Raw genomic sequence first — 26544 nt, 5'->3', positions numbered from 1 at the left:
ACAATCCGCCAAGATAAGGAACTAAGCTGATATAAGGCGGGCTCACCATCATTTAATGAACGTTAATGATACCTTAAAGTCAATAAAAGCTCAGAGGTTAGAGTCAGAGTTAAAGTGCATTAAAAATGTATTACACTTCATTAAAGGTATTAAAAGTGGGTTAGTACGGTTATCACTCAAACCTATATAAATACCCTAGTAGTAAGGTGTCAAAAGATACACATTCCGAAAATCCTACTTGTGATTACAGTTTATTCTCAAGAACATTACTGATTTTGGTATCGGAGTTCCCCCGACTGAACACAACGGCACCTCTCAGAGACGCTATACGGTGTTGATAAATCTATGTAATATCAATGCTCAAATCTCTTTTCACAATCAAATTATTTCAAGTTCGTAGTTTTTCTAACTTGATTTTTTGTTAATTTATATAATTAATTAGAATAGATTATATTATATGTATTACAAAACTATTTTTGGTATTTTATTATTGGTATTATTTACGAGAATAATGACAAGTTAAATATCGAATAAATTACTCTTGGCTTAATTAGTCAAGAAAATATAAATTATTAATATGGTAGAACTACGTGATTTTGATTCCCGATTTAAAGACTGTAAGATGATCCAGGATTTGTATGAAGCTTAATAGAATTATCAAGTCCAAGTCAAATAAATAAATAAATAAATTTTAGACAGCCTGATTAAGTGTTTCTTATGGTCTAAAGCGGATCGATTCGTAAAAAATCGGTTCGTCTTTTAGACTTGCGAACGTTCGTTATCTTGTATCCCCGTCATACCTGATGGCGTTTAGGATCAGGTGTAACATTAATCAAACATTATGTGCAAAGGCTTTGCAAAATAGCAGTATATCATCGGCATATAATAAATGAAATGTGAAATTAGTATTTCTCAAGTAAGACATTAGATGTAGCCGACCATCATCTAGATGCTTCTGAATTAAACGACTTAGAAAGTCTTCAACTAAGCAAAATAAAATATGAGACTGAAGATCACTTTGGCGAACACCTCTACAACATCATAAATATCCTTTATTAACCATAATGCAAATTCTAGCTGAATGGAAAATATTTAATATCAAATTTCAAAAATGTACCGAGAAACCAGAGGCATATAGAACTTTCATAATAAAATGCCAATTCATTGTATCAAAAGCTTTCTTACCATCAAAACACTTTTTATGCATTACATTAACCCCTTGAGAAGCAGTGGCGATACAGTAATAGATACGTTGTTCTTTTATAAACCCAAATTGGTTGAAAGTTCTAACATTACTAATAAAAAATGACAAATGTGATAAATGAGTTTTTTTTTATATCAATAATTTTCAAATCAAGCAGTATATATTATTTTTTATTTATGTGATTATTAATAAAAATGTGTGATCTCCATTTAATGATGTATTAGATCTATTATAGACAAAACTTAATTTAGTAATATCATACTCTTCAAATTTTTTTATTAATATTAATAAAAATCAATCAAAAAATCATTTGAAAACTATTGATAAGAATTTCGATTCTAACATAGTTTGTATAATACAGATTAAGCTTATAGTTGTGGTTGGAAAAAAACTTAGATAATTGTTTTTCTATCTATTTTATGATTTATGTTAACTATATAAAATTTTCATAGAATTTTTTTGAATAACATGAAATATAATATGTTTGTGATAAATTATACTACATTCATATTTATAAAGTGGTGTTCAACGGTTCAATTATTGGCTATATATATTTCTCACCGTTAGATTTATGTTTATTAAAATCATATAGTGATTAAAATTAGTGTTAAATTTAGGGTGTTGCTATTTTCCGTCCCCAAATTACTAGTTATCACCCCAAAATTTTGTCAGGCGGATATTTTGCCCGCCTAGTGTAAAAAAAATTTTGATCCCAAAATGCAAAATCATCCAATTTTTTGTGACAAAAAATATAAAATCGTCACAAAAAATAATCATTATTTTCATGATTTCTTTGATAAAAAATATAAATTTTAATTTTTCTTACTCGTAATAATCCATTTTCGGAGTTCTTGGGTTGTCACACATCAAATATTTTTATAATTTCAATTATTGTTGTCCGGGTTTGTGATTTTGAAGAAAAATATACATTATTTTCATGATTTTTTTTAATAAAAAAAGCGTAAATTTTGATGTTTCCGACTCGTAATCATCCATTTCCGGAATTCTCGGATTGTCATGCATTAATTATTTCCATAATTTCAATTATTTTTGTTCGGGTTTATGATTTTGGAAAAAGAATTTTTAGTTTTTTTTTATCAAAAAAAAAATGTAAAAGTCGAATGGTTATTTTATTTTTAAGAAATGAAACTGGGAAAGCAGGACTTTTTATTTCTTATATCTAAATCAAATTTAGTTATTCCACATGAAACTGATAATAGCGAAAAACAAAACCCAGAAAAGTAATACTAAATTAAAGAAAGGGTCAAGCAGAAGCAGATGCCAAAATCATTTCCCTGCGACGTTTGAAAAAGGCAACCATCTTCTCTTCATCTGGAAGATTTTCACTGATAACGACGTCTTGCTTGAAATTTTGGATCCATGTCTGCAGTTTTGGGAACTTATGGGGTTCAAGTACTTGTACTCCGCCTACTTTTTCAATCACAGGCAGCCAATGAGCGATTGGTCCAAAAGCAATGTCAACTATTCCAATATTTTCTCCACCAAAATATTTACTCTCTCCCATTAGTCCCATGGCTTCTTCTTCTATTGTTTTTAGTATTTCCGTGGTATCCTTCACTGCTTTCTCTTGCTCTTCTCCTTTGCTTCGGAATATCGCCCACATTGATGAACCCTATTAATTTAACATTCATAATTTCAGAATCAGGCAAATCATCTGAAATTATATGTAACTTGGACAAGAAAACTTAAAGAGATGGATGAAAGTGTACCTTGTCTTCAATAAATTTGACCCAGAACCTGGCAAGTGCTCTCTCATAAGGATGAGTTGGCAGCAGGGGATGATCAGGCCATGTTTCATCCAGATACTCGACGATTACCATGGATTCGTTGATTGGTTTGCCGCCATGGACGAGCACTGGGATTTTCTTGTGCACTGGATTATACTGCAAAAGCATAGAACTTTTGTTGGCCAGATCTTCTTCCACATATTCAAAGGGTATGCCCTTTAGTTTTAGAGCCCATATCACTCTGCAACTAAATGGACTAAGCCATGTTCCAAGTAGCTTAAGTTCAGCCATGTTTAATTGCTTAAGATTAACAAGGTTTGTTTGTGTATCATTATTTCTTCGTGTTCTTATTTATACTAAGCAATGGCCTATGTTTGCTTGGGGAAAAAGTTGAGGGGTACAATAGAAAAAGAAAAAATCGTTGGTGGGTAGTTAATGTTTATTATTTAATAATTGGGAGGGATAAGGGTCAAAGTGTAGACCGAGAAAAAAAAAAGAGTTAAATTCTAAACATGCCACATGTGCTCAAATCGTCATCCATGATGAATGTCTATTGAATTGCTGGTTATAAAATTATGAATACGATAAGGAAAACAGGGTAAATTATAAAAGTGGACAAATTTAGAGACACATTTATATATTTAACCAAGTGTCTTCTATGGTTATTTTATTTTTGACAAAATACTATTACTTTGATGTATTTTCACCATTTGATTAAGAAATATAAAATTATAAAATGTCATGTATCATTCAATTAACTTAATAATACAAATACAGCACGAAACAAAGAGAAATAAAACCTACATCCCACACAGGTAAAGATCCACAAATGGAAGAAATAGACTACAATGAACAATAAAAATTAGAAAAGATACAAATATAACAAATATGGAAATCATATCCTTCTCGTAAGTCGAATCCCGTTGAAAAACCGTTGTAATCCATACTCCATCCTTTAGGCTCTTCCGGACGTTCGGATCTGAGTCTTTTCTATTTGTGCATCTACACAGATCTATAGATCTACGAATAAGATAAACCTTTTCCGCTCTTGCTAAGACCGAAAAAAAAATAAAAGAAAGAAGTATAACTCACAAGTGTAGATCTGACGGAAAAAAAAGTTCAAGAAGGAATATAGACTTCAAACTAACTGTTGAAATAATGAATTTATAATTAATAGTCTTTAATTTGATTCAGTGTATTATCCAAGAGTCATTTCTGTATCTGTATTTATAGAGTGTCCAAGAGTCATTTCTGTACCTGTGTCTGTATCTGTATTTATAGAGAGTTAATGTGGTTTACTAAGAGTCATGTTTGTAATCTATAAATACCTATCAATACAAAGTAGTAAGGCAAGAGAATCAGAAGAGAATTTCTTCCAGCAATTATACTCTTTCTCTGTACCTCTGAAAGTTTATTTATTTGATCCAACAATTTGGTATCAGAGCCAGCAAAAATTCTCTACGATGTTGAATGGAATGATCCCATACAAATATCCACAATTATCAAAGGAAAATTATGATAATTGGTGCATTAGAATGAAGGCTTTGTTGGGTTCCCAAGATGTATGGGAAATGGTAGAAACTGGATATGAGCAGCCAGAGAATGAGGAGGAATTGACGAATGCTCAAAAAGCGAAAAGGAAGAAAGACCAACAAGCACTCTCTCTAATCCACATGTGTCTGGATGAGAATATGTTCGTGAAAATTTCGACTGCAACAACAGCCAAGGAGGCATGGGAGATTCTCGAAAATTCCTTTAAGGGGAAAGATAAAGTAGTCAAGGTGCGTTTGCAAACCTTGAGAAGTGAGTATGAGAAACTCAAGATGAAAGAGTCAGAGAAAATTGATGAGTTCTTTAATAGAACTTTGGTAATTGTCAATCAGTTGAAGAGATGGAGAAAAAATGGAGGATGTTCTTGTGATAGAAAAAATCCTTCGTTCTTTGACTCAGAAATTTGATTACGTGGTGACTGCCATTGAAGAATCAAAAGATCTGGAGACTATGTCTGTAGATCAACTCTTGGGTTCGTTACAAGCCCATGAGGAGAGATTAAAAAATAGAGAAGAACCTGTCGCTTAGGTGTTGCAGGCGAAACTAGATTTGAATGATAAAGAAGAAAAGAAGCAATTTGAAGGTGGATATGGAAGAGGAAGATCAAGAGGTAGAGGCCGTGGCCGTGGCTGGAATCGTGGATATAATGGAAGAGGTAGAGGTGGCAGAAATTTCCACAATAATGAAGCCACAAATAATCAGCAATGGAATGCAAGAGGACGTGGTAGATGCAACAATTTCCAAGGCCGTGGAAATAATTGGCATGGTCGTGATAAATCTCGTGTGCAATGTTACAATTGTCAAGAATTTGGGCATTATGCTGTTGAGTGTAAATCTGAACCTTTTAAAGACGAACATGCCAATTTTGCCGAGGAGGAAGATGAAGAATCAACTTTGTTACTGACATGTAGCGAAGATGAAGCAAGGAGCAAGGAGTCTTGGTATCTAGACTCGGGAGCAAGCAATCATATGACGGGAAATAAAGAACTTTTTTATAAGCTTGATGAATCTAAGAAAGGAAGTATTTCTTTCGGTGACAAAACAAAAGTTCCAGTTCTGGGAAGTGGTGACATTCTTATCAAACTGAAGAATGGAGATCATCAATTTATTTCTCATGTTTATTATGTTCCAGCTTTGAAATCCAATATTTTGAGTATTGGACAACTTTTGGAGAAAGGTTATGAAGTGGAGATGAACAGGAATGGGCTTGTTATGAAAGATGGAAAGAAAAAAATGATTGCAAAAGTTCCTATGTCTGCAAACAAGATGTTCAAATTAAAAATCAGCAGTGATCGTCCTATGTGTTTGAAAGCCTCATCAGATTCTGCATGGCTGTGGCATCTCAGAATGGGTCACTTGAATTTTGGTGGACTGGAGCAAATGTGCAAGCAACAAATGGTGTATGGATTACCTTCTATAAATCATCCCAATCAGATTTGTGAAGGGTGTATGTACGGGAAGCAATTCAGAAGGAGTTTTCCAAATGAGTCTTTGTCAAGCACATTAAAACCACTTGAATTGGTGCATGCGGATATTTGTGGTCCCATTAATCCGAGTTCACATGGAGAAAGCCGGTATTTCTTATTATTTATTGATGATTATAATCGGAAAACATGGGTTTATTTTTTGAAGGCAAAATCTGAAGCATTTGAAGTGTTTAAAAAATTTAAAGCACTAGTTGAGAATGAAAGCGGTTTGAAGATTCAAGCATTGCGAACTGATCGAGGAGGAGAATTCACATCTGAGAAATTCAATCAGTTATGTGATTATAATGGTGTTCGTCGATTGCTTACTGTTCCAAGATCTCCTCAACAAAATGGTGTCGTGGAACGGAAAAATAGAACCATTCTTAACATGACCCGAAGCATGATGAAGTGCAAAGGTATGCCAAAAGAATTTTGGGCAGAAGCAGTAACATGTGCAGTCTATTTAAATAATAGAAGTCCTTCAAAGAAGCTTTTGCAAAAGACCCCCAATGAAGCATGGTGTGGAAAGGAACCAAATATTTCTCATGTAAAAGTATTTGGTTGTCTTGGTTATGTTCATGTTGCTGACGAATTGAGAAGCAAATTGGATGATAAAAGTGAGAAGATGGTGTTTATTGGCTATGCAAAAAATTCCAAAGGTTATAAATTTTATAATCCTCGGAATGGAAAAGTTGTGATAAGCAGAGATGCAGAATTTCAAGAAGAAAGCTCTCGGAATTGGAAGATTCCAGAAGATGAAAATTATGATTTTCTTCCTGTATATGATGATGATTTTGCAGGTCAAAATGAAGATGTAATTATCACACCACCAAACTCACCTTCCACATCTCAGACAAATGTGACAGACTCATCCCCAGAAAGTTCATCAGAGAGGCAGCCTCGAATGAGAAGCTTGAGTGAGATTTATGCAGAAACTGAAGAAGTAGATAACGCTACTTTATTCTGTTTGTTTGCTGATACAGAACCTGTACAATTTGAAGAAGCTGTTCAGGAAAAGAAATGGAGACAAGCAATGGATGAAGAAATAAATTCCATAAAGAAGAATGACACTTGGGAATTGGCAACACTGCCAAAGGGAAAAAAAGTTGTAGCAGTGAAGTGGATTTTCAAAATAAAGAAAAATGCCAAAGGAAAAGTGGAGAAGTATAAAGCTCGCCTTGTTGCAAAAGGTTTTTCTCAAAAGGCCGGAATTGATTATGAAGAAGTTTTTGCTCCGGTGGCTCGAATTGAGACAATTCGATTAGTTATTTCTTTGGCAGCTCAACAAGGATGGAAAATTCACCAAATGGATGTCAAATCAACATTCTTAAATGGAACTCTTGAAGAAAGTTTATGTCAATCAACCATTGGGTTATACTGTGAAAGGGCAAGAAGATAAGGTGTTGAAGTTAAAAAAGGCTTTGTATGGCCTTAAGCAAGCTCCAAGGGCTTGGTATTCTTGCATCGATGACTATTTCCAGAAGAATGGCTTCACAAGATGTCCATATGAGCATGCTTTGTATATCAAGGAGAATGAGGATGGAAAAATAATGTATGTATGCTTGTATGTTGATGATTTAATTTTCACAGGATCTGATCAAAAGATGATTGAAGAATTTAAGAAGTTGATGACAAATAATTATGAGATGACGGATTTGGGGCTGATGTCATATTATTTGGGCATTGAAGTTAAGCAAAGTGATGAAGGTGTCTTTTTGTCTCAGAAGTCATATGCAGAAGCTATTTTAAAAGAATTCAAGATGGATAAATGCAATTCAGCTTCTACACCAGTGGATTGTCGAAATAAGTTGTCAAAGCATGATGATGAAGAAAAGGTGAATCCAACTTTGTTTAGAAGGTTGGTTGGAAGGCTGAGATTTTTGACATGTACAAGGCCAGATATCTTATATGGAGTTGGACTCATTAGTCGTTACATGGAGGTTCCAACTTTGACTCATATGGAGGCAGGAAAACGAATACTTCGATACATCAAAGGTACACTGGATTACGGTCTATTTTACTCTTCCCAGAACAATTTCAGATTGTATGGATTCAGTGATAGTGATTGGGGAGGAGATGTTGATGATAGAAAAAGCACAACTGGTTTTGTGTTTTTTATGGGAACTGCTGTTTTTGCTTGGAGTTCTAAAAAACAAGCAATTGTTACACTTTCAACATGTGAAGCAGAGTATGTTGCAGCAGCTTCTTGTGTTTATCATGCAATATGGTTGAGACGGATGTTAAAAAAGTTTGAAGTTTGTTCTAGATGGAGCAACTGATGTTTTTATTGATAATAAGTCAGCTATTGCGTTGGCTAAAAATCCGATCTTTCATGATAGAAGCAAACACATTGACACCAAGTATCACTTTATTAGAGAATGCATTGGAAGGAAAGAAATTCAACTCAAGCACGTACCATCCAAAGATCAAGTTGCTGATATTTTTACTAAAGCTTTGAAGTTGGAAGATTTCAGCAGATTGAGAGCTGTTCTTGGTGTTACTAATGGATAAATTATAAGTTTAAGGGGGTGTGTTGAAATAATGAACTTATAATTAATAGTCTTTAATTTGATTCAGTGTATTATCCAAGAGTCATTTCTGTATCTGTATTTATAGATTATCCAAGAGTCATTTCTGTACCTGTGTCTGTATCTGTATTTATAGAGAGTTAATGTGGTTTACTAAGAGTTATGTTTGTAATCTATAAATACCTATCAATACAAAGTAGTAAGGCAAGAGAATCAGAAGAGAATTTCTTCCAGCAATTATACTCTTTCTCTGTACCTCTGAAAGTTTATTTATTTGATCCAACACTAACAAGAAAATGTAAATCTAAAACTAAAAACGAAAACTAAAATATAAATGGGAGGGGGAAGAAGGAAGACAAGCTTCCTTCTTCCTCCTCTAAGTAAGGTTATATATCTAGGTTATTACTTTCAGGAATTTCCCGTAATACATTTCATATATAATAACTTAGTATGTTCTTCCGCTTTCTTCTTTTTCTCTTCGTTTCTTTCTTCTTATGCGAATTTGAAGGCACTATTTTCTCTGCGAACTCGCAATGCTGTTGTAAAGGAGAAATTTTGTATATTGTTATGTGAGATTGGGACCTAGTGGAATAATTATCTTCGGAATTCTCATCTAACTTCGGTGTACCGAGCTGTCCATTCGCCCTCATTTTTCTCTCTGATTTAGAGCGTGTTGGATTGTTGGATGCTCAGTGCCACGAGTCTAACGGTATCTTTGGTCTTAACTAACTATACCGGTTTAGAATTACATGTTACTATTTCGGTGAGAAACGAAAATAGTCTCATAAGAATATTTAACTTTAAACGATCTTAAATTTTATCGGTATAATATTTTGATCAATTTAATTTTTGGAGTTGGATTAAATTATGAATCAGTGATTGTATACGAATTTTTAACAATTTTAGTTATATTAAAAAATAATTTGATTTTAAATAATTTTGTATTTTGTTTGCAAACTATTTTGAGCAACTTTAATTTTTAGGGTTGAATCTATATATAATATAAAGGGTAAATTCTAAAAAAAAACCCATGTGGTTTCATGTTCTTCTCAAAAAACCCTTATGGTTTGTTAATACAAAAAAATGACCGTGGTTTGCGCCGTTACCCCGAAAAACGGAAAATGACTTAACGCCATTAAAGTGCTGACGTGGCACAGAGGTAAGGTTGGAAATTCGAATTTTTTTTTATTTTTTTATTTTTTTTCCTCTCTCTCCTTCTTCTTCCTCTCTCTTCTTCTTCTTCTTCTTCTTCTTCTTCTTCTTCTTCTTCTTCTTCTTCTTCTTCTTTCTTCTTCCTTCTTCTTCTTCTTCTTCTTCTTCTTCTCATTCTTCCTTCATCTTCTCCTTCCCCCTTCTTCTTCCTTCTTCTTCTTCTCCTTCCTCCTTCTTCTTCCTTCTTCTTCTCCTTCTTCCTTCTTCTCTCCTCTTCTTCCTTTTTCTTCTTCTCTCCTCCTCCTCCTTCTTCTTCCTTCTTCTTATTCCTTCTTTTTTTTTCCTTTTTTTTTTAAGTTTTGGAAATTTCCAGATTTCTGGAAAATTCCAGATTTCTGGAATCCAGAAATCTGGAAATCGGAAATTAAAAAACAAAGAATAGAAGAAAAAAAGAAGAAGAAGGAGGAAGAAGAAGAAGAAGAAGAAGAAGAAGAAGAAGAAGAAGAAGAAGAAGAAGAGAGAGGAAAAAAAATCGAATTTCCAACCTTACCCTTGTGCCACGTCAGCACTTTAACGGTGTTAAGCCATTTTTCGTTTTTCGGGTAACGGCGCAAACCACAGTCCTTTTTTTGTATTAACAAACCACAATGGTTTTTTTGGAAGAACATGAAACCACATGGGTTTTTTTTTTGGAATTTACCCTAATATAAAACAGTAACGATGGAGCTGAGGTGTCACTTCCTCATTTTTTACTGATAAAAAATATAATATATTAACTTTAGTTATATTATTATATTTATTTCTAAAAAGATTATTTTATCCGTACTATATCTAAGAGTTCTACAGAATTTAAATTAATTTCTAAAATCTCTCTAATTCTCTGCATATATATATCTAAAAGTTCTACATAATTTAAATTAATCCCTAAAATCTATCTAATTCTCTGCATATCTATATATAATATAAAATAATAACGATGGAGTTGAGATGTCACTTCATTATTTTTTACTGATAAAAAATAATATTTTTTTTTTTTGGTAAAAACTGATAAAAAATAATATAATATATAATATATTAATTTTAATTATATTATTATATTTATCTATAAAAGATTATTTAAATTAAATGTGAAAATAAAATAATAATATTTAATTTATATATCACCTTTATACTATGAATTGTAATTATTAAATTATATTTTTGTTAATATTTATATATTAAGATGAATCCGTGCATCGCACGGGTCCAAAACTAGTTAAATTATAAATCAATGCTTATTTACGAATTTTTGAAAATTTGAGTTATATTAAGAGAATATTTAATAATTGTGATTATTTTTACAAAATAGTTAATTGAAGGCAAATGGTTTATGGGTATGGATTAATTTGGAAATTTGATTGTGAAAAGAGATTTGAGCATGTTATGATTTTATAATTTTTTATATCTATCTAGAGTAATCCGGATCGGTGGTTTCGATATTTGAAAACCATGTTTAGTAAGGAACATGACATGTATACACATTCTAAAGACCTAATCGGGTATTGGCAACGAAGTGTTGAGTAAGACCAATATGATATTTGGCAAGGTTAAAGAGACATCTTGATTATATATGTGTGTGGTTTATGAATTGATATGTAAGGACAGAAACTCTATGGTGGATATAAAGTTTTAAGTTTATATTTGGATTACGAGTTGGTTTGATAAAACATTTATTTAGTTACGAGTTGGTTTGATGAAACATTTATTTGATTACGAGTTGGTTTGATAAACACAATAATTATTTCAAGTTTTCTAACTTGATTTTTTGTTAAGTTATATAATTAATTGGAATAGATTATATTATATGAATTACAAAACTATTTTTTGTATTTTATTATTGGTATTATTTACGAGAATATGATAAGTTAAATATCGAATAAATTACTCTTGTCTTAATTAGTCAAGAAAATATAAATTACTAATATGGTAGAACTACGTGACTTTGATTCCCGGTTTAAAGACTAAAAGATGATCCAGGATATGTATGAAGCTTAATAGAATTATAAAGTCCAAGTCAAATAAATAAATAAATTTTAGACAATCCGATTAAGTGTTTCTTATGGTCTAAAGCGGATCGATTCGTAGAAAATCTGTTCATCTTTTAGATTTGCGAAAGTTCGTTATCTCGTATCCCCGTCATACCTGATGGCGTTTAGGGTCGGGTGTAACATTAATCAAACATTATGTGCAGAGGCTTTGCAAAATAGCAGTATATCATCGGCATATAATAAATGAAATGTGAAATTAGTATTTCTCACGTAAGACATTAGATGTAGCCAACCATCATCTAGATGCTTCTGAATTAAACGCCTTAGAAAGTCTTCAACTAAGCAAAATAAAATACCAGACTGAGGATCACCTTGACGAACACCTCTACAACATCATAAATATCCTTTGGAAGCCCCATTAACCGTAATGCAAATTCTAGCTCAATGGAAAATATTAATTTAATATCAAATTTCAAAAAAGTATCGAGAAACCAAAGATGTCTCGAACTTCCATAATAAAATAACAATTCATTGTATCAAAAGCTTTCTTACCACCAAAACATTTTTTATGCATTACATTAACCCCTTTAGAAATAGTGTGATACAATAATGGATATGTTATTCTTTTATGAACCCAAATTGGTTGAAAGTTCTAACATTACTAATAAAAATGTGACAAATGAGTTTTTTTATATCAATAATTTTCAAATCAAGTAGTATATATTATTTTTTATTTGTGATTATTAATAAAAATGTGTAATCTCCATTTAATGATGTATTAGATCTATTATTGACAAAACTTAATGTAGTAATATCATGCTCTTCAATTGTTTTTATTAATATTAATAAAAATCAATCAAAAAATCATTTGAAAACTATTGATAAGAATTTTGATTCTAACATAGTTTGTATAATACAGATTAAGCTTATGGTTATGGTTGGAAAAAAACTTAGATAATTGTTTTTCTATCTATTTTATGATTTAGGTTAACTATATAGAATTTTCATAGATTTTTTTTGAATAACGCTGAAATATAATATGTTTGCGATAAATTATAGACTACATTCATATTTATAAAGTGGTGTTCAACGGTTCAATTATTGGCCATATATATTTCTCACCGTTAGATTTATGTTTATTAAAATCATAGTGATTAAAATTACTGTTAAATTTAGAGTGTTGTTATTTACCGCCCTCAAATTACTAGTTATCACTCCCAAAATTTCGTCAGACGGATATTTTGCCCACCTACTGTAAAAAAAATTGACGAAAAATGCAAAATCGTCACAAAAAAATAAGCATTATTTTCATGATTTCTTTGATAAAAAATGTAGATTTTAATATTTCCGACTCGTAATCATCCATTTTCGGAGTTCTCGGGTTGTCACACATCAAATATTTTCATAATTTCAATTATTGTTGTTCGGGTTTGTGATTTTGGAGAAAATATGCATTATTTTCATGATTTCTTTAATAAAAAAAAAGCGTAAATTTTAATGTTTCTGACTCGTAATCATCCATTTTCCGAGTTATCGGGTTGTCATGCATCAATTATTTTCATAATTTCAATTATTTTTGTTCAGGTTTGTGATTTTGGAAAGAGAATTAATTTTCAGTTTTTTTATAAAAAAAATGTAAAAGTAGGATGGTTATTTTATTTTTAAGAAAGCAAACTGGGAAAGCAGGACTTTTTATTTCTTATATCTAAATCAAATTTAGATATTCCACATGAAACTAATAATAACTAAAAACAACATGCAGAAAAGTAATACTAAATTAAAGAAAGGCTCAAGCAGAAGCAGAAGCAGATGCCAAAATCATTTCCCTGCGACGTTTAAAAAAGGCAACCATCTCCTCTTCATTTGGAACATTTTCACTGATAATGGCTGATTGCTTGAAGTTTTGGATCCATGCCTGCAGCTTAGGGAATTTATGGGATTCAAGTAGTTTTACTCCGCCTACTTTTTCAATCACTGGCAGCCAATGAGCGATTGGCCCAAAAGCAATGTCAACTATTCCAATACTTTCTCCTCCAAAATATTTATTCACTCCCATTACTTCCATGGCTTCTTCTTCTATAGTTTTTAGTATTTCCATGGTAGCTTTCACTGCTTTCTCTTGCTCTTCTCCTTTGCTTCGGTATATCGTCCACATTGATGAACTCTATTTAACATTCATAATTTCAAAATCAGCCCAATAACCTCAAATTATATATAATTTGGTCAAGAAAAATGAAAGAGATTGACAAAAGTGTACCTTGTCTTCCATAAATTTGACCCAGAACCTGGCAAGTGCTCTGTCATAAGGATGAGTAGGCAGCAAGGGGTGATCAGGCCATGTTTCGTCCAAATACTCGATGATTATCATGGATTCGCTGATTGGTTTGCCGCTATGGACGAGCACTGGGATTTTCTTGTGGACTGGATTATACTGTAAAAGCAAAGAACTCTTGTTGAACAGATCTTGCTCTAAATATTCAAAGGGTATGGCCTTTAGTTTCAGAGCCCATATGACTCTGTAACTAAAAGGACTAGGCCATGTTCCGAGTAGTTTAACTTCAGCCATGTTTATTGCTTAAGATAAACTGTAGGTTTGTTTGTGTATCGTTATTTCTTCATGTCCTTATTTATACTAAGCTTTTGCTTGGGGAAAAAGTTGAGGGGTACAATAAAAAAAGAAAAAGGTGGGTAGTTGTTATTTATTATTTAAGAATTTGGGGGGATCATCAGGAAGGGTCAAGAGTGTAGACCCCGACCAAAAGAAGAAAAAAGTTAAATTCTAAGCATGCCACATCTGCTCGAATCGTCATCCATGATGAATGTGTGTTTAATTGCTAGTTTAAAATTAGGAATAAGACAAAGGAAAAAATAGAAAAGGCAAAAGCTTGGGGATATATAATGGTCATACATGATATTATCGGCTGATGGTCCATTGGACCTTACCAATAAAAACGTGATAATTATTCATTTTTTTTCCTTATATCAATAATATTCTAATGAGGTAACATGACTTTCTTTTTTTCATTGATTGGTTCTATTACACCCGATCCACCGTAGAAGATCTTTGAAAATGATAGGATACATCACTAGCTTTTTTTCTGAACTTGTTGGTTTCTTAAATTTTATTATTATTTCAATCATCAAACTTTCCGAATTTATCTATAAAACTATATTAACTCCCTAAATTTTATAAGTATATCTAACCAACTCCTTGAACTTTACAAGTATCTAACCAACTCCTTAAACTTGCTTCTTCCGTAACAACTAAATACAAAAACCTATTAAACCAAAATTCCAAAAATACATTTTCATCTATTCGAGAGGTAATTTTATCTTTTCTCATCTCTTTCAACCTATTATAAGAGTTAGTGTTATACGTTTCAAAGATCGAATTGATGAGGATTGATAGTTTGTATTATGTTTTTTTTTAGTTGTTACGGAATAAACAAGTTTAGACATTTATGAAGCTTAGGGAGCAAATATACTTTAGTGGACAAGTTTAAAGAGTTAATTGTACGAAATAATCAAGTTCAAAAAGTTGGTAAGTCGCTTACTAAATTTAAGAAGTCAATCTAACAATATATAGGAATATCTATTTATTTTATAAAGGTTGCTAGTAGGGTAACAGGGCTCCGGATAATCCATATCCATTTTATGTCTGTCCCATGTAATTTTTCAGATCGAATAGTGCTGAATACCCGTAAAACCCTACCGGTTACAATCCCCGTATAAAAGCACACATTTATATAGTAATACTTTTACATTGCTAAAAATAAAATGCAGAGTAGTAATTAAAGAAGTTATCAAGGAGAAGCAGATGCTAACATCCTTTCCCTATAGCGTTTGAAACAGATAAACATATCCTCTTCGGCTGGAAGATTTTCACAGATAACCGGATCTTGCTTGAAATTTTGAATCCATACCTGCAATTTGGGGAATTTATGGGGATCAAATACTTCTATTCCTACTGTTTTCTCTATCATTCCCAGCCAATGAGCAAGTGGCCCAAAAGCAATGTCAACAATTCCAATATTTTCTCCTCCAAAATATTTATTCTCTCCAATTAGTCCCATGGCTTCTTCTTCTATTGTTTTTAGCATTTCCAAGGTACCCTTCACTGCTTTCTCTTGCTCTTCTCCCCCGCTTGGTAATATCTTCCACATTGATGAACCCTAATTATATACAATTTACCAATTTAAGTTAAAAATCAGAGTTTAAAGGGGTAACATAAAGAGATGAAAGTGTACCTTGACTTCAATAAATTTGACCCAAAACCTGGCAAGTGCTCTCTCATAAGGATGAGAGGGCAGCAAGGGGTGATGAGGCCATGTTTCGTCCAAATACTCGATGATTATCATGGATTCGTTGATTGGTTTTCCGCCATGGACGAGCACTGGGATTTTCTTGTGGACTGGATTATAGTGCAAAAGCATACAACTCTTGTTGAACACATCTTCTTCTACATATTCAAAGGGTATGCCCTTTAGTTTTAGAGCCCATATCACTCTGTAACTATAAGGACTAAACCATGCTCCAAGTAGCTTAACTTCTTTACCCATGTTTTATTTCTTAAGATTAACAAAGTTTGCTATGATCTTTTATTGCAACACCAATCACTATTATATACTAATCAATTAGTAATATCCACGTCACTTAGTCATTCACCTTTAAATCTAGATTTATTAGAATCATACATATTAAGATTTAGATGCACGTGAACATTACTGACTAAGCAATATCTTTGGGCTTTTTTTTTGAAAAACAAATCCGATCAAAACGGGTATTGAATTGTACCAATTAATTGCATTGATGGTGCAAAATTATCCCTAACATCATTTAGAAGCAATTTTATCCATATCGTCTAAAATGATACAAGTTGACAGGTAGGAGCAATTTTACCATTAAATTTGGCAAGTTTAGTAAATTTCAACATCATTATAAAACACACGGATATTTGATTACTTATTCTCCATCAGTTACCTATCAGTTGGTTGCAAAAAGAGTTTTGACATTTTTTGCGATTTAATTTTTAAAAAAATCTTTGTGGTTTCACGTTTTTGCAAATTACCTATCATTTTTTTTTGTCCCAAAACAAACTATGAGGTTGGCGCCGTTAGTAGAATCAAGTTAAATCCTTAACTTTGTTTAAATGCTGACGTGGCAGAGATATTTTCTTTGAAAAGTCAACTTCTTTTTCTTCTTTGATGAAATTCCATAATGGTGGAATTCGAGCGTTCTTGAATTCCATAAAATGAAAAAAAAAATAAGAAAGAGAGAGAAGAAGAAAATTCAAATTTTCTTTTTCCAAAAAGGCCTCTTTGCCATGTCACTGTTTTAACAGAGTTAAGAATTTGCTTTGATTCTGCTAACGGTGCAGACCACAGTGTTTGTTTTGAAGCAAAAAAACCCACAAGTATCAATCTGCAAAAACGTGAAATGATAATGATTTTTTATTAAATTAACCCTAACTTTTTTTTTACAAAAGTTTTTTTTCTATCTCACCTTCGTCAGCTTTTCTTTTTGGCATCAAATCTATTTATCGAATTTTCGAGACACCATACTGGTTCACATCAATTTAATATTACAGTCGACCTTTAGTATTTTCAAATTTTATTTATCTATAGTTTATTATTATTATTATTGTTATTATTATTTTATCGTGTTAAAACTGAAATTAGGATTCATATTTTCATTGGGAATTTTTTTAATTGAATTAATTTCTTACATTACTTTCCCCCTCAATTTTGATTTTTAAGTTTTTTTTAGAAAAGAGAAATTCATTAAATCAAAGAAAGAATTACATCAGTAGCCAACAAGGAACCAACAAAATGGAAGATAGGGGTGGCAATGGAGCGGGGAAAAACCGAAAACCGTGGGATCCGAACCGATAGGGTCGGGGAAAAACCGAAAATTTTGGGTGCGGGGCTGAGGGCGGGGGAAATTTTAGCCCCGAACATTAAAATTGGGCAGGGGTGGGTATTACTATCCCCGAACCGCAGGGATCCGCAAACCGCCCCCGAAAAACCGGCCGTAAAATCCCCGCAAAATAAAATAAAATATTATATATATCTAAGATAATTAGTATTTAAATGTGATTAAAAAATAATCAACATTATGATAAGTTAACTAATACTACATATCAGTACTGAATGCTGGGTGCCCGCTATGGTGCTCTTGGTATATCAATTTTGGATTATTGCTACTCTTGGTATATCACATTTATTTAGATATATCAGTACTGAATGTTGGGTGCCCGCTATGGTTACTTTGTTTTTTACAAAGTACCGTTACTTGGTATGGTTTTCACCATTGGATGATATAGCATAAAATTAATCCAAAGGTGAAAACCACACAAAGTAACGGTACTTTGTAAAAAACAAAGTAACCATAGCGAACACCCTGAATGCTGAGTTTCTTTATTATATTAGTACTGATACTGAATGCTAAGTTTTTTTATTATATCAGTACTTTAATTTTATTTTATTGTTAATCTAAAGTTATATTTTATAATTTCGTTTTATTGTTGTTCTAAACTGATATTTTATACCAGTAACACGTAGTGAATTTTAAATTTGGGAAATTTTTTAAATTTTATTTGGGGATTGGGGATTCCCCGAAACCCGTGCGGGCGGGTGTGGGTGCCAAAAAATCCCCGAATATTGTTTTGGGGATTCCCCGAAACCGCCCCCGAAAATATTGGGGGCGTAATGGGGAATGCAAAACCGCCCCCGCCCCGCCCCGTTGCCACCCCTAATGGAGGACCTTGAGGCCACTAAGAATGACTAACATTCAACTGAGCCGCCCGAGCTATGATATGAGCAATATGGTTTGCTTATTTGGGAGCAAAGATAAAACCTGCATCCTTCATTGCAGTTAAAGATGACCAAACAACTATGAACAATGCAACCAAAACTAGTAAACAAGTCACTGACGTACTGAGCGGTTCAATAGCAAGCGTGGTGTCAGATTCCACCATGACATTATAGCATTGGTTAAAGGCCAACCAAGAAAGGACCTCTTTAATGGAAAGGACTTCTACAATTTTAACGTTAAGGATCCCAGGAATGAGCTTGGAGCCACTTCCAACAACTTGACTAGAAGAGTCTTGAACCACAAAACCACACACACTCGCACACAAGTTTGCAAAAAGTGCATCAATATAAACTTTAAAGAACGCAACATGAGGCTTGGGCTAACGGTTCACTGACGGATTTGAAGGGCAAGCTCGAAAGGAATGAAACATCTTTGCTTGAGCCTCATGGTACTCAGTGAGAATGCCAATAAAGAGACTAATTGAAACATTTGCTGGCATTAATTGATTTTTCCAAACAACATCGTTCCAGCACTACAAAAAAACTGGGCATTAATGAGAAAAAAATGATGAGAATATCAAAATATTCTCATTAACAATATAATCTCAATAATTTCAATGAGGATAAATTATATGTTTTAATTTTAATATTAAAAGAACTTATTTATTAAATTTTATTCTCATTAATATTCTGTTTTTACAAATTCATTAAATTTTACTATTCATTATTCTCATTATATATGTTTACTATAATATTAATAACATTTTTTTACCTTCACAGTTTCTTTGAAAAATTTTCCCCAAATATTCTAAGTTAGCGCCATGTCTTCCCCCCTAATTTTTAGCCTTCCCTCCATCGTTTTTAGGGTTCCCTCTATCGTTTTTACCAAAACACGAGACAAACTCCCTAAGCCAATTTTATTCCGTATTCCCAAATTTCTCACATCACTGCCGAAGTGCAATCGAGTTGAAAATCTCCTCTACACTCCTCTTACTGAAACCTAAATCCTCAACATCACCATCAGTAAGTATGCGACTTGCCTCAAAGAAGAGCGCCCCCTTCCATTGTTTCCCGTCTTCTGTTCGACTGGCTTCTGTTCGACCTTCCTGTTCGACTTTGAGGTTATCTTCTTCCTTTGCCTGAGTTTTTAATTTAGGTCCTTTTTAGTTTCCCGTCGTCTCTGATAAGATTGTTGGTTGTAAGTTCTTTTTTAATCTAATAGATTTCTCTCTCTCTGGCGAGCTTGTCGTTCACTTTCTCACCCTAAATAATTGAGAATCACATCTAGGTTTGGATGTGCTGTAATTAACGGTGGCTTTTCCACTCATTTTGGATACAGGGTGCAACCACTAATGACACTATCGCGACTGCCCTCCTGTTGTCTTCATTCCTCTTTTTGTTTATTACTATAATCAATGGCTAGTCCTTCCACTTCAACAATATAATTTTTGGAACCCTATAATGTGCTATGAAACTTGATTTTATGTATAGAATTGCATAAAGGATTCTAATTGGGCAAATTGGGCCTTTGTTAATTGGCCGTGACTCGGTTGGGGATACTGAGTTGTAATTGTGTTCGTACAGTGAGGGAGAACCTGAGATCTGCAAAAAAAAGAATTCAACAAAACAGAGGATGACTTGAAATCTCTTCAAAGTGTTGGTCAGATCATTGGAGAAGTTCTGAGACCTCTTGATAACGAACGCTATAAGTTCCTTTCCATTCTTATGTTTCCCTTTAACAGAAGTTTTCACATTTCTTCTAAGCTGGACCTTTATAAATACATGTAATGTTTGGCTGCATTTTCTTGTTTGAAAATGTTGGGACTTGACTCTTGAGAATAACTTAGTTGGACCTTTTGTGTCCGGCTTGACTGTTTTTCATTGGATAAGTTGCATAGGTCTTGCTTATACCGTCTTTGATTCCATATATAATCTCTACTATTCTCCTTTGTTTGGCTCATGCACCTTTAAGACAATCGATAATTATATAGTGAGCAACTTCTATAATGTTTCAGTGATTGTTAAAGCAAGCAGTGGCCCCCGTTATGTGGTGGGATGCCGCAGCAAAGTGGACAAAGCTAACTGCGGGAACTAGAGTGGTTCTTGATATGACGACACTCATAATCATGCCGGTTCTTCCACGAGAGGTAAGTAATCCGAGTTTTCATTCTTTTCTGGCAGCATGACAAATTGAAGAAATGCCAATGGTAGTTCGTTTTTCTTCTAAAGTCAACAGTGTATTTGATTTCTTATTTATTGCTATATGAAGTGCGACTTGATGTAATATGTACCTTGAACTAACATGTAGATGCAGTTGTTTATAACATGTGGCCTGAAGATCCTGGAAATATTAGCTACTCAGCTATTGGTGGTGTATCTGACCAAATTAGATAATTAAGGGAATCAATTGAGCTATAGCGCATGAATCCTGAACTTTTCGTCACAGCTGGGATTAAGCCTCCCAAGGTATCAACATCTCTGTCTTTTCTTGCATTGTATAAAAATTTGTTAGCCGCTGTCCCATTAGGATAAAGTTATTTATCTACTCAAATTCTCACTCTTTGAATCATCATGTTCTTGTTTATGGACCTTCTAGTATTGGGAAGATGTTCTTGGCTAGGGCTGTTGCTGGTAATATAGATGCCAACTTCTTGAAGGTCAGATATAGTTTCCTAAATTGATTCTTTTCCCTAGATTATGTTCTGTTGTTTTCATTTGGATCTTTACGACATGTAGTTTTGATTTTTGATGAAGGTTGTTTCAAGTGCCATCATAGACAAGTACATTGGAGAAAGTGTTAGGTTGATACGAGAAAGTGCCATCAATTTCTTTCTAGCAGCACAATGAGGTTGAACTTTCTACACTTGGCATGGGTATGTTTGTGAAAGCAAATTCAATTTATCTTTATCGATATTGTTTTTGAATTTTATTGGAAATGCAGTTTGATTATGCTGTGAAAATTATAATAGTGCAACTCATGTCATGTCAGTCGAATTATCTTTATAAATCGCATTGTAATGTCAGAAATTGACACCCCTATGGATTATGCCTTGTTACGCGCCGCTGCAAAATTCCATTGTTATGGATTATGCGGTGATCATCGAAATGTTAGAGTGACTGTATGTCCTGATCATAATTTACTGATTGAATCAAGAGTCTTTGATTGTTTTCATACTTCTCTAGCATGTTTACAGGCCAACTTAGACAAGCGTAAAGTTCCTGGTCATGACATTAATTTTATTTCAAATTCCAGCAAACTTGTCCCATTGCATTAACCTCCAAATTCTTTATCTTGGTTTCAACAAGATACAAGGGAAAATTCCTGCAGAAATTGGTGACTTTGTCCAAGCTTCAACTGCAGGTATAAGGGGTTAGTGTTATCAAATATGACAACACAAGATTGAAACTCACTTGAAAAAGTAGCATAGGTACATCTGACTTATTGATAAAGTGGCTGTTTAACTTAGTTTTACTCACAAATGTTTGCTTCACACATTTTGAATAGAGTTGTTTCAGAAACACTAGGTCAATGGGATATTTTTTCAGTATGAATGCCAACAAAGCAGGCTTTACTGTGAATGCACATTGGCTTAGAAGGATACTCTGTTTACTGTGAATGCACATTGCTTAGAAGGATACTCTGTTACAAGGTCAATATTTTTTCAGTTTGACATTGAGCATAGCTTTGAGGACAGGTTCTTTTGATTTTTGATTGACATCCATCAGGACTTGTGCTCTTATAGAGAAACCCTATTATTTATGTTTGTCTACTGTGATCTATTATGAACTTTTACTTTCACTGCTTTCTTCATTTATATGTGTCCTTACCTGGTTGATTGCATAAGATAAGATGCCAGCAATATAACTAGGAGAGGCGTTCATCTCTGTAATTTATTAAATGACCTTTAGAAGAAACTGTTATATCTATAACTCAATACTGCTATTCTTTTTTTTTTCTCAGCAACACTGCTATTGTTTGATTATCATTAACTCAATTCTGCAGCTAATTGTGACTGCAACTGAGTTGCACTTTATTTCTTGCTCTGTCTCTGTTGATCTTCCTATTAGAAACTCCATTCCATGAGTCGTCTTAAGTCTACCTGGTTTGTAGGTATGACCTTGACCCGTTAATGGATCTGCATTGGTGTGTTGGTCATGGTGTTAGTTTATGTTTGATAATCCTGCAAGTGTTTGACTCTACGTAGCATTTTGTAATTTGTATGCAGACTATTATTGCTGAAGTAAAGCATGCCATTGGAGCTAAGACTTCAGGAAGAGCTGCAAAGGGAGAGAGATAAGAGAGCAGTTCTGGAAAGGGGACTTAGCAAATCTGATGGACTTGTTCCTCCTGGAGTTGATGAAAAAGTTAGTTTAACGTCGGTAGTTATAATTTTCTTGATAATGCATAAAAGTGTTGACTTTGCAATTGTGCTATAGATTATGACCGAGATTGATGAAATAAATCGTATGGAGGCAGATGTAACCAATTTGGAGCAGAAGGTTGATGATCTTAATTTGTAGTTGAATCATCAGCGAGAGGAAAATAACAGCTCCTCCCATGAACAAAGCAAGCATCCATCTCAAAACCAGCAGCCAGATCCAGCGCCTAATAGCGACTCCAAAAGTTCAACCAACTCCAGAAGTTCAAAGAATTCCAAGAGGTCTAGCTTAAGGAGTGAGGTAAACCTTCAAACTACTTAATCCTCTGTCTATTAATTATCTGTGCACATGCCGTCGGCATAGTTTCTGTCTTCTCTCAGCAATATATTTGAGATGAATCTGACACTTGGCAAATGGAGAAGGTTGTAGGAAAGCAATGCTTCTATTTTCTTGATGCCCGAAAAGAAGATTCTCAAGTGGATTTTAGTCAAGTGGATTTCTGAGATTCAAAGTTCCATTCGATGTTATTGTTCATGACCTAGATCAAAATTAACTCTCTAACAGTGATCTCTGTTCATCGACTGTACTAGATTTTTGCTTCTTTGAGTTTTCTCCTTTTCTAGATTTGATCCCATTAATTCTTTGTAATTTCCTGGTTTAGATCCCTTTTGTGAGCATATATACTTTTGTGCTTTTTTTTGTTTGTACATATAATAGTATATGCTGTAGTGCTAACTCCACCATGATCATAATAATGCAAGTTCCATTAATCAAGTGTCATCATAATGTGTTTCTCATTTCATATGTCAAATGGCTTATTGTTTATTCTACTATATCTGCAGGTTCTGTTAATTGAATCTCTGTCATGGCTGCCTGAAGAGTATATCAGCAGAACAACTTTGCAATTAGTAAGCTTTCTCTCTCTATCTCTTTCTGCCAGTTCTGTTTATGCGCTTTTAGGGAGCGGGAATTGTAAATGCGTCTAATGGCTATTTGTCTACAAGCTGTATTTGAGGATCTCAAAGCTGCTTTACAAGAAGCACGTCCGGTATGCATTACTTATATCTCTATTTATGCAACTTAAATATTGGGTCCATGGGCTTGGTTTTTGTGTGTGTTTCTGGTGCAATTTGTATGTTCTTTGACAGTTTTCAAGTCATTCTCGGAGGTTTTCTGTATTTGTGGCTATTATTTTGTTCTAAAGTCATTGAAGCCTGTTATAGTGTGAAAAACCAATTTGAAATGCAGTTGTTTCATATAATTTCAAACAGTTTTCTCAGATCCAGACTACATATTTCAATTCTAACAGATATATACTTAGTATTTTAGGCCAAGTACTTTTAATAGCCTTATTAGTTTTTAGATTAAGTAACAGTTTGTTTTCTACTAACAGAAGGTATGCTTAGAGTCTTTCATTCACTCTGTTTCATTAACTCTGTATGATTAACTCTGTTTCATTAACTCTGTATGATTAGAGTGGTCCTGATACAACTGTTTTGATCATGGGAGCAGGGTGTGGGGGTCTGTCTTGGATAGAAACATATTGCGGGATTTTCACATATCCTCCAGGTATTGCCTTTCACTTCTTATTATTATTTCGTTGCATTTCTTGACTTGATTTTTGTTTTGTAGATCTAAAGGCATATTCAAGCCTATTTAGCAGGTCAAATCCAGATAATGGGAAAATGGTTAGCAGTAGGATTTTACTGAGCCAAGCATACCATTTGCACCTCAACATTAACTTTCATAACCCTTTTGTAATTACCTTTGCTTTTGTAGCTGCTTTGGGATGTAGAGAGGTTGTTGAGTTAGGGAATCCTTTAGGTCGTGGTATGTATTTAATCGAATTTTGATATTATTGTTGTACTACAGGAATTTGTATGAGACTTCGAATTTTTTGAATCAGATAAATGGGAAACACAATTTATATATATGGGCACTAAATTTTAATTTGAATCAGATGTATGGTATTACTGATCATGTAATACATTTTGTTTCTCCAAGTTGTGGCTCTTTCTTCTTAGTGAATTGAAATGGAACTTCGTTTTATAATCTATTGTTGAATTGTATTCTTATAATTAATAATCAGAATATTATTATATAATGTAAATATTTTTTTTTATCATGATAAAATCTTTAATGAGGGTTTTTTGAATCATTATAAAAGATTTAATGAGAAGATTTTTAATTATTATATAAAAAATTAATGAGAATAATTCTAATGATAATTTTTCTTCTCATTAAAAGCCTCTTTTTTTGTAGTGCAGTGACGCCAAATTGTGAAAGAATTTGCAACCATATGACTTTCTTGACTTCGGTTTAAAGTGTCAAACCAAATTGTGAAAGAGTCCCCTAGCGGGACAAATAAATTTAAGCGACTAGCTGTCCAACAAATCAAAGGAAAATTCGTAGTCAACAAAAGTGTGTAAAGCATGCTCTCCCACCTCTTGACAGGTCGGGGAGATATTCTCAAAATTGAGGCCTTTAAGAAACAAAATTTCTCTTAAAGGAAAAAGGTTGTTGCAATGCTTCCGCATGGATATTTTAACACTAGGCGGGATGTGAAGGCTCCAGGATAGTGACTAGCTCTCGATACTATAATTGTTGGGACCGCTCAAGCTTTGGTTTTTAACTATTACATGATAACCCGATTGGACTCTATATCATAGTGCCAACAGAGTCTATCCTCCATCTTTCTAACTCAGTCGGACAATTTTATAATTGCTCGAAAATCCTCGACATTAAAAAGATGATGAGGAGCGCACTATTCCAATAGGTAGTACCCGGAGCCAAAGATCTTCAACATAATGGATATTAGGGTACGAGGTAGGACTAGACATAAAATAAAAAGTACCGCACGAGATCCAAGGATCATCTCGTATACGGATGGACCTTCTGTCACCAACACACAAACGATATCCACTAGACAAATGTTGAACCGAATGCCAAATGCCTCTCCATATTTGACTCTAGTTGGAACCCAAAGGAGCCGAGATTAAGTCCCCCCTAGGGAGATATTTTGCTTTAAGAAGTTTGCTAACAAGGGCATTGTGCTTTTGAATAAGGTTCCACACATGTTTACCTAGCATGACTAAGGCCTTGTTTGATAAAACACTTAATTACTTAAATTAAAATGTTAAACACTTATTTTATTTAAGTACGTTTGATAATTGTTGTTTTTCCACCACTTAAATTAGTTAATTAAGTTAAAAATCACTTATTTTGATAAGTCAAAATATTTAACTTACTATTTTAAGTGAAATATTATCGACTAATATTTTTATAAAAGTTACATCATTCAATATTTTCAGCACTTATAGTATTTAGCACTTAAAATTCAGTACTTATTTTTTCAGCACTTAATTTTCAGTTTTATCAAACAACACCTAAGTTGAAGGAACATAGCTGAGGAAAGCCCAGGTTACCATATTCTTTACGAAGATAATATCTCCCAAGAAGTCCAGTAAATGTGTTTAGGCATCCCAACCAGAAGGAATTCATAATTTGTTGAATCCCTTCACAAACCGAAACACGAAGAAGGAAAAGCACTCATGCAGTATAAAGGGATAGTTTCCGTAACAATTTTTTTTTTAATAAACTCTCTGTTAGCTTTCGAAAGCATATCCTCCCATTCTAAATGTTCACACGGTTCCAATTTCCAAACCCTGTCTCGAAT

General features: G+C 33.4%; 4 protein-coding genes across 15 annotated transcripts; 1 reads left to right on the top strand and 3 right to left on the bottom strand.

Moving 5' to 3' along the window:
• Positions 1–2354: 2354 nt before the first annotated feature.
• Positions 2355–3314, bottom strand: LOC136219435 (probable glutathione S-transferase). Its single transcript, XM_066006842.1, has 2 exons — positions 2935–3314; positions 2355–2837 (listed from the first exon to the last, which is right to left on the bottom strand). The coding sequence occupies exons 1-2, from the start codon at positions 3241–3243 to the stop codon at positions 2469–2471; spliced, it is 678 nt and encodes a 225-aa protein (XP_065862914.1). The 5' UTR covers positions 3244–3314; the 3' UTR covers positions 2355–2468.
• Positions 3315–13333: 10019 nt separating this feature from the next.
• On the bottom strand, positions 13334–14281 carry LOC136220964 (probable glutathione S-transferase). The gene is made up of 2 exons (XM_066008830.1): positions 13934–14281; positions 13334–13840 (listed from the first exon to the last, which is right to left on the bottom strand). The coding sequence occupies exons 1-2, from the start codon at positions 14240–14242 to the stop codon at positions 13466–13468; spliced, it is 684 nt and encodes a 227-aa protein (XP_065864902.1). The 5' UTR covers positions 14243–14281; the 3' UTR covers positions 13334–13465.
• Positions 14282–15448: 1167 nt separating this feature from the next.
• On the bottom strand, positions 15449–16235 carry LOC136220963 (probable glutathione S-transferase). Its single transcript, XM_066008829.1, has 2 exons — positions 15924–16235; positions 15449–15848 (listed from the first exon to the last, which is right to left on the bottom strand). The coding sequence occupies exons 1-2, from the start codon at positions 16233–16235 to the stop codon at positions 15480–15482; spliced, it is 681 nt and encodes a 226-aa protein (XP_065864901.1). The 3' UTR covers positions 15449–15479.
• A 3080-nt stretch (positions 16236–19315) lies between these two features.
• On the top strand, positions 19316–24799 carry LOC136219432 (uncharacterized). 12 transcript variants are annotated; one of them, XM_066006829.1, is made up of 10 exons: positions 19316–19609; positions 19828–20635; positions 20797–20954; positions 21085–21145; positions 21243–21361; positions 22715–22853; positions 22926–23168; positions 23711–23916; positions 24344–24437; positions 24501–24799. In XM_066006829.1, the coding sequence occupies exons 8-10, from the start codon at positions 23845–23847 to the stop codon at positions 24719–24721; spliced, it is 387 nt and encodes a 128-aa protein (XP_065862901.1). In that variant the 5' UTR covers positions 19316–19609; positions 19828–20635; positions 20797–20954; positions 21085–21145; positions 21243–21361; positions 22715–22853; positions 22926–23168; positions 23711–23844; the 3' UTR covers positions 24722–24799. The 12 variants fall into 12 exon arrangements, 9 of the variants coding, with proteins under 9 accessions (XP_065862901.1, XP_065862902.1, XP_065862903.1 ...); XM_066006830.1 differs by having other exon boundaries at positions 19319–19609; positions 20073–20635; XM_066006831.1 differs by having other exon boundaries at positions 19322–19609; positions 20504–20635.
• Positions 24800–26544: the final 1745 nt, after the last annotated feature.

Source organism: Euphorbia lathyris, chromosome 2, assembly GCF_963576675.1.
Source record: "Euphorbia lathyris chromosome 2, ddEupLath1.1, whole genome shotgun sequence".
Taxonomy (NCBI): Eukaryota; Viridiplantae; Streptophyta; class Magnoliopsida; order Malpighiales; family Euphorbiaceae; genus Euphorbia; species Euphorbia lathyris.
The sequence above is the reverse complement of the archived record's forward strand: the minus strand, read 5'-3'. Positions and strand labels throughout refer to the sequence as shown.

Excerpts from the sequence above, each read along its gene's own strand:
- LOC136219435 (XM_066006842.1), bottom strand. The coding sequence starts at position 3,243 with ATGGCTGAACTTAAGCTACTTGGAACATGGCTTAGTCCATTTAGTTGC. Across the intron at positions 2,838-2,934 it reads TCAAATTTATTGAAGACAAG|GGTTCATCAATGTGGGCGAT; the intron begins GTACACTTTCAT and ends TTAAATTAATAG.
- LOC136220963 (XM_066008829.1), bottom strand. The coding sequence starts at position 16,235 with ATGGGTAAAGAAGTTAAGCTACTTGGAGCATGGTTTAGTCCTTATAGT. Across the intron at positions 15,849-15,923 it reads TCAAATTTATTGAAGTCAAG|GGTTCATCAATGTGGAAGAT; the intron begins GTACACTTTCAT and ends GTATATAATTAG.
- LOC136220964 (XM_066008830.1), bottom strand. The coding sequence starts at position 14,242 with ATGGCTGAAGTTAAACTACTCGGAACATGGCCTAGTCCTTTTAGTTAC. Across the intron at positions 13,841-13,933 it reads TCAAATTTATGGAAGACAAG|AGTTCATCAATGTGGACGAT; the intron begins GTACACTTTTGT and ends AATGTTAAATAG.
- LOC136219432 (XM_066006829.1), top strand. The coding sequence starts at position 23,845 with ATGCGTCTAATGGCTATTTGTCTACAAGCTGTATTTGAGGATCTCAAA. Across the intron at positions 23,917-24,343 it reads CTTTACAAGAAGCACGTCCG|AGTGGTCCTGATACAACTGT; the intron begins GTATGCATTACT and ends CTGTATGATTAG. Across the intron at positions 24,438-24,500 it reads GATTTTCACATATCCTCCAG|ATCTAAAGGCATATTCAAGC; the intron begins GTATTGCCTTTC and ends TTTGTTTTGTAG.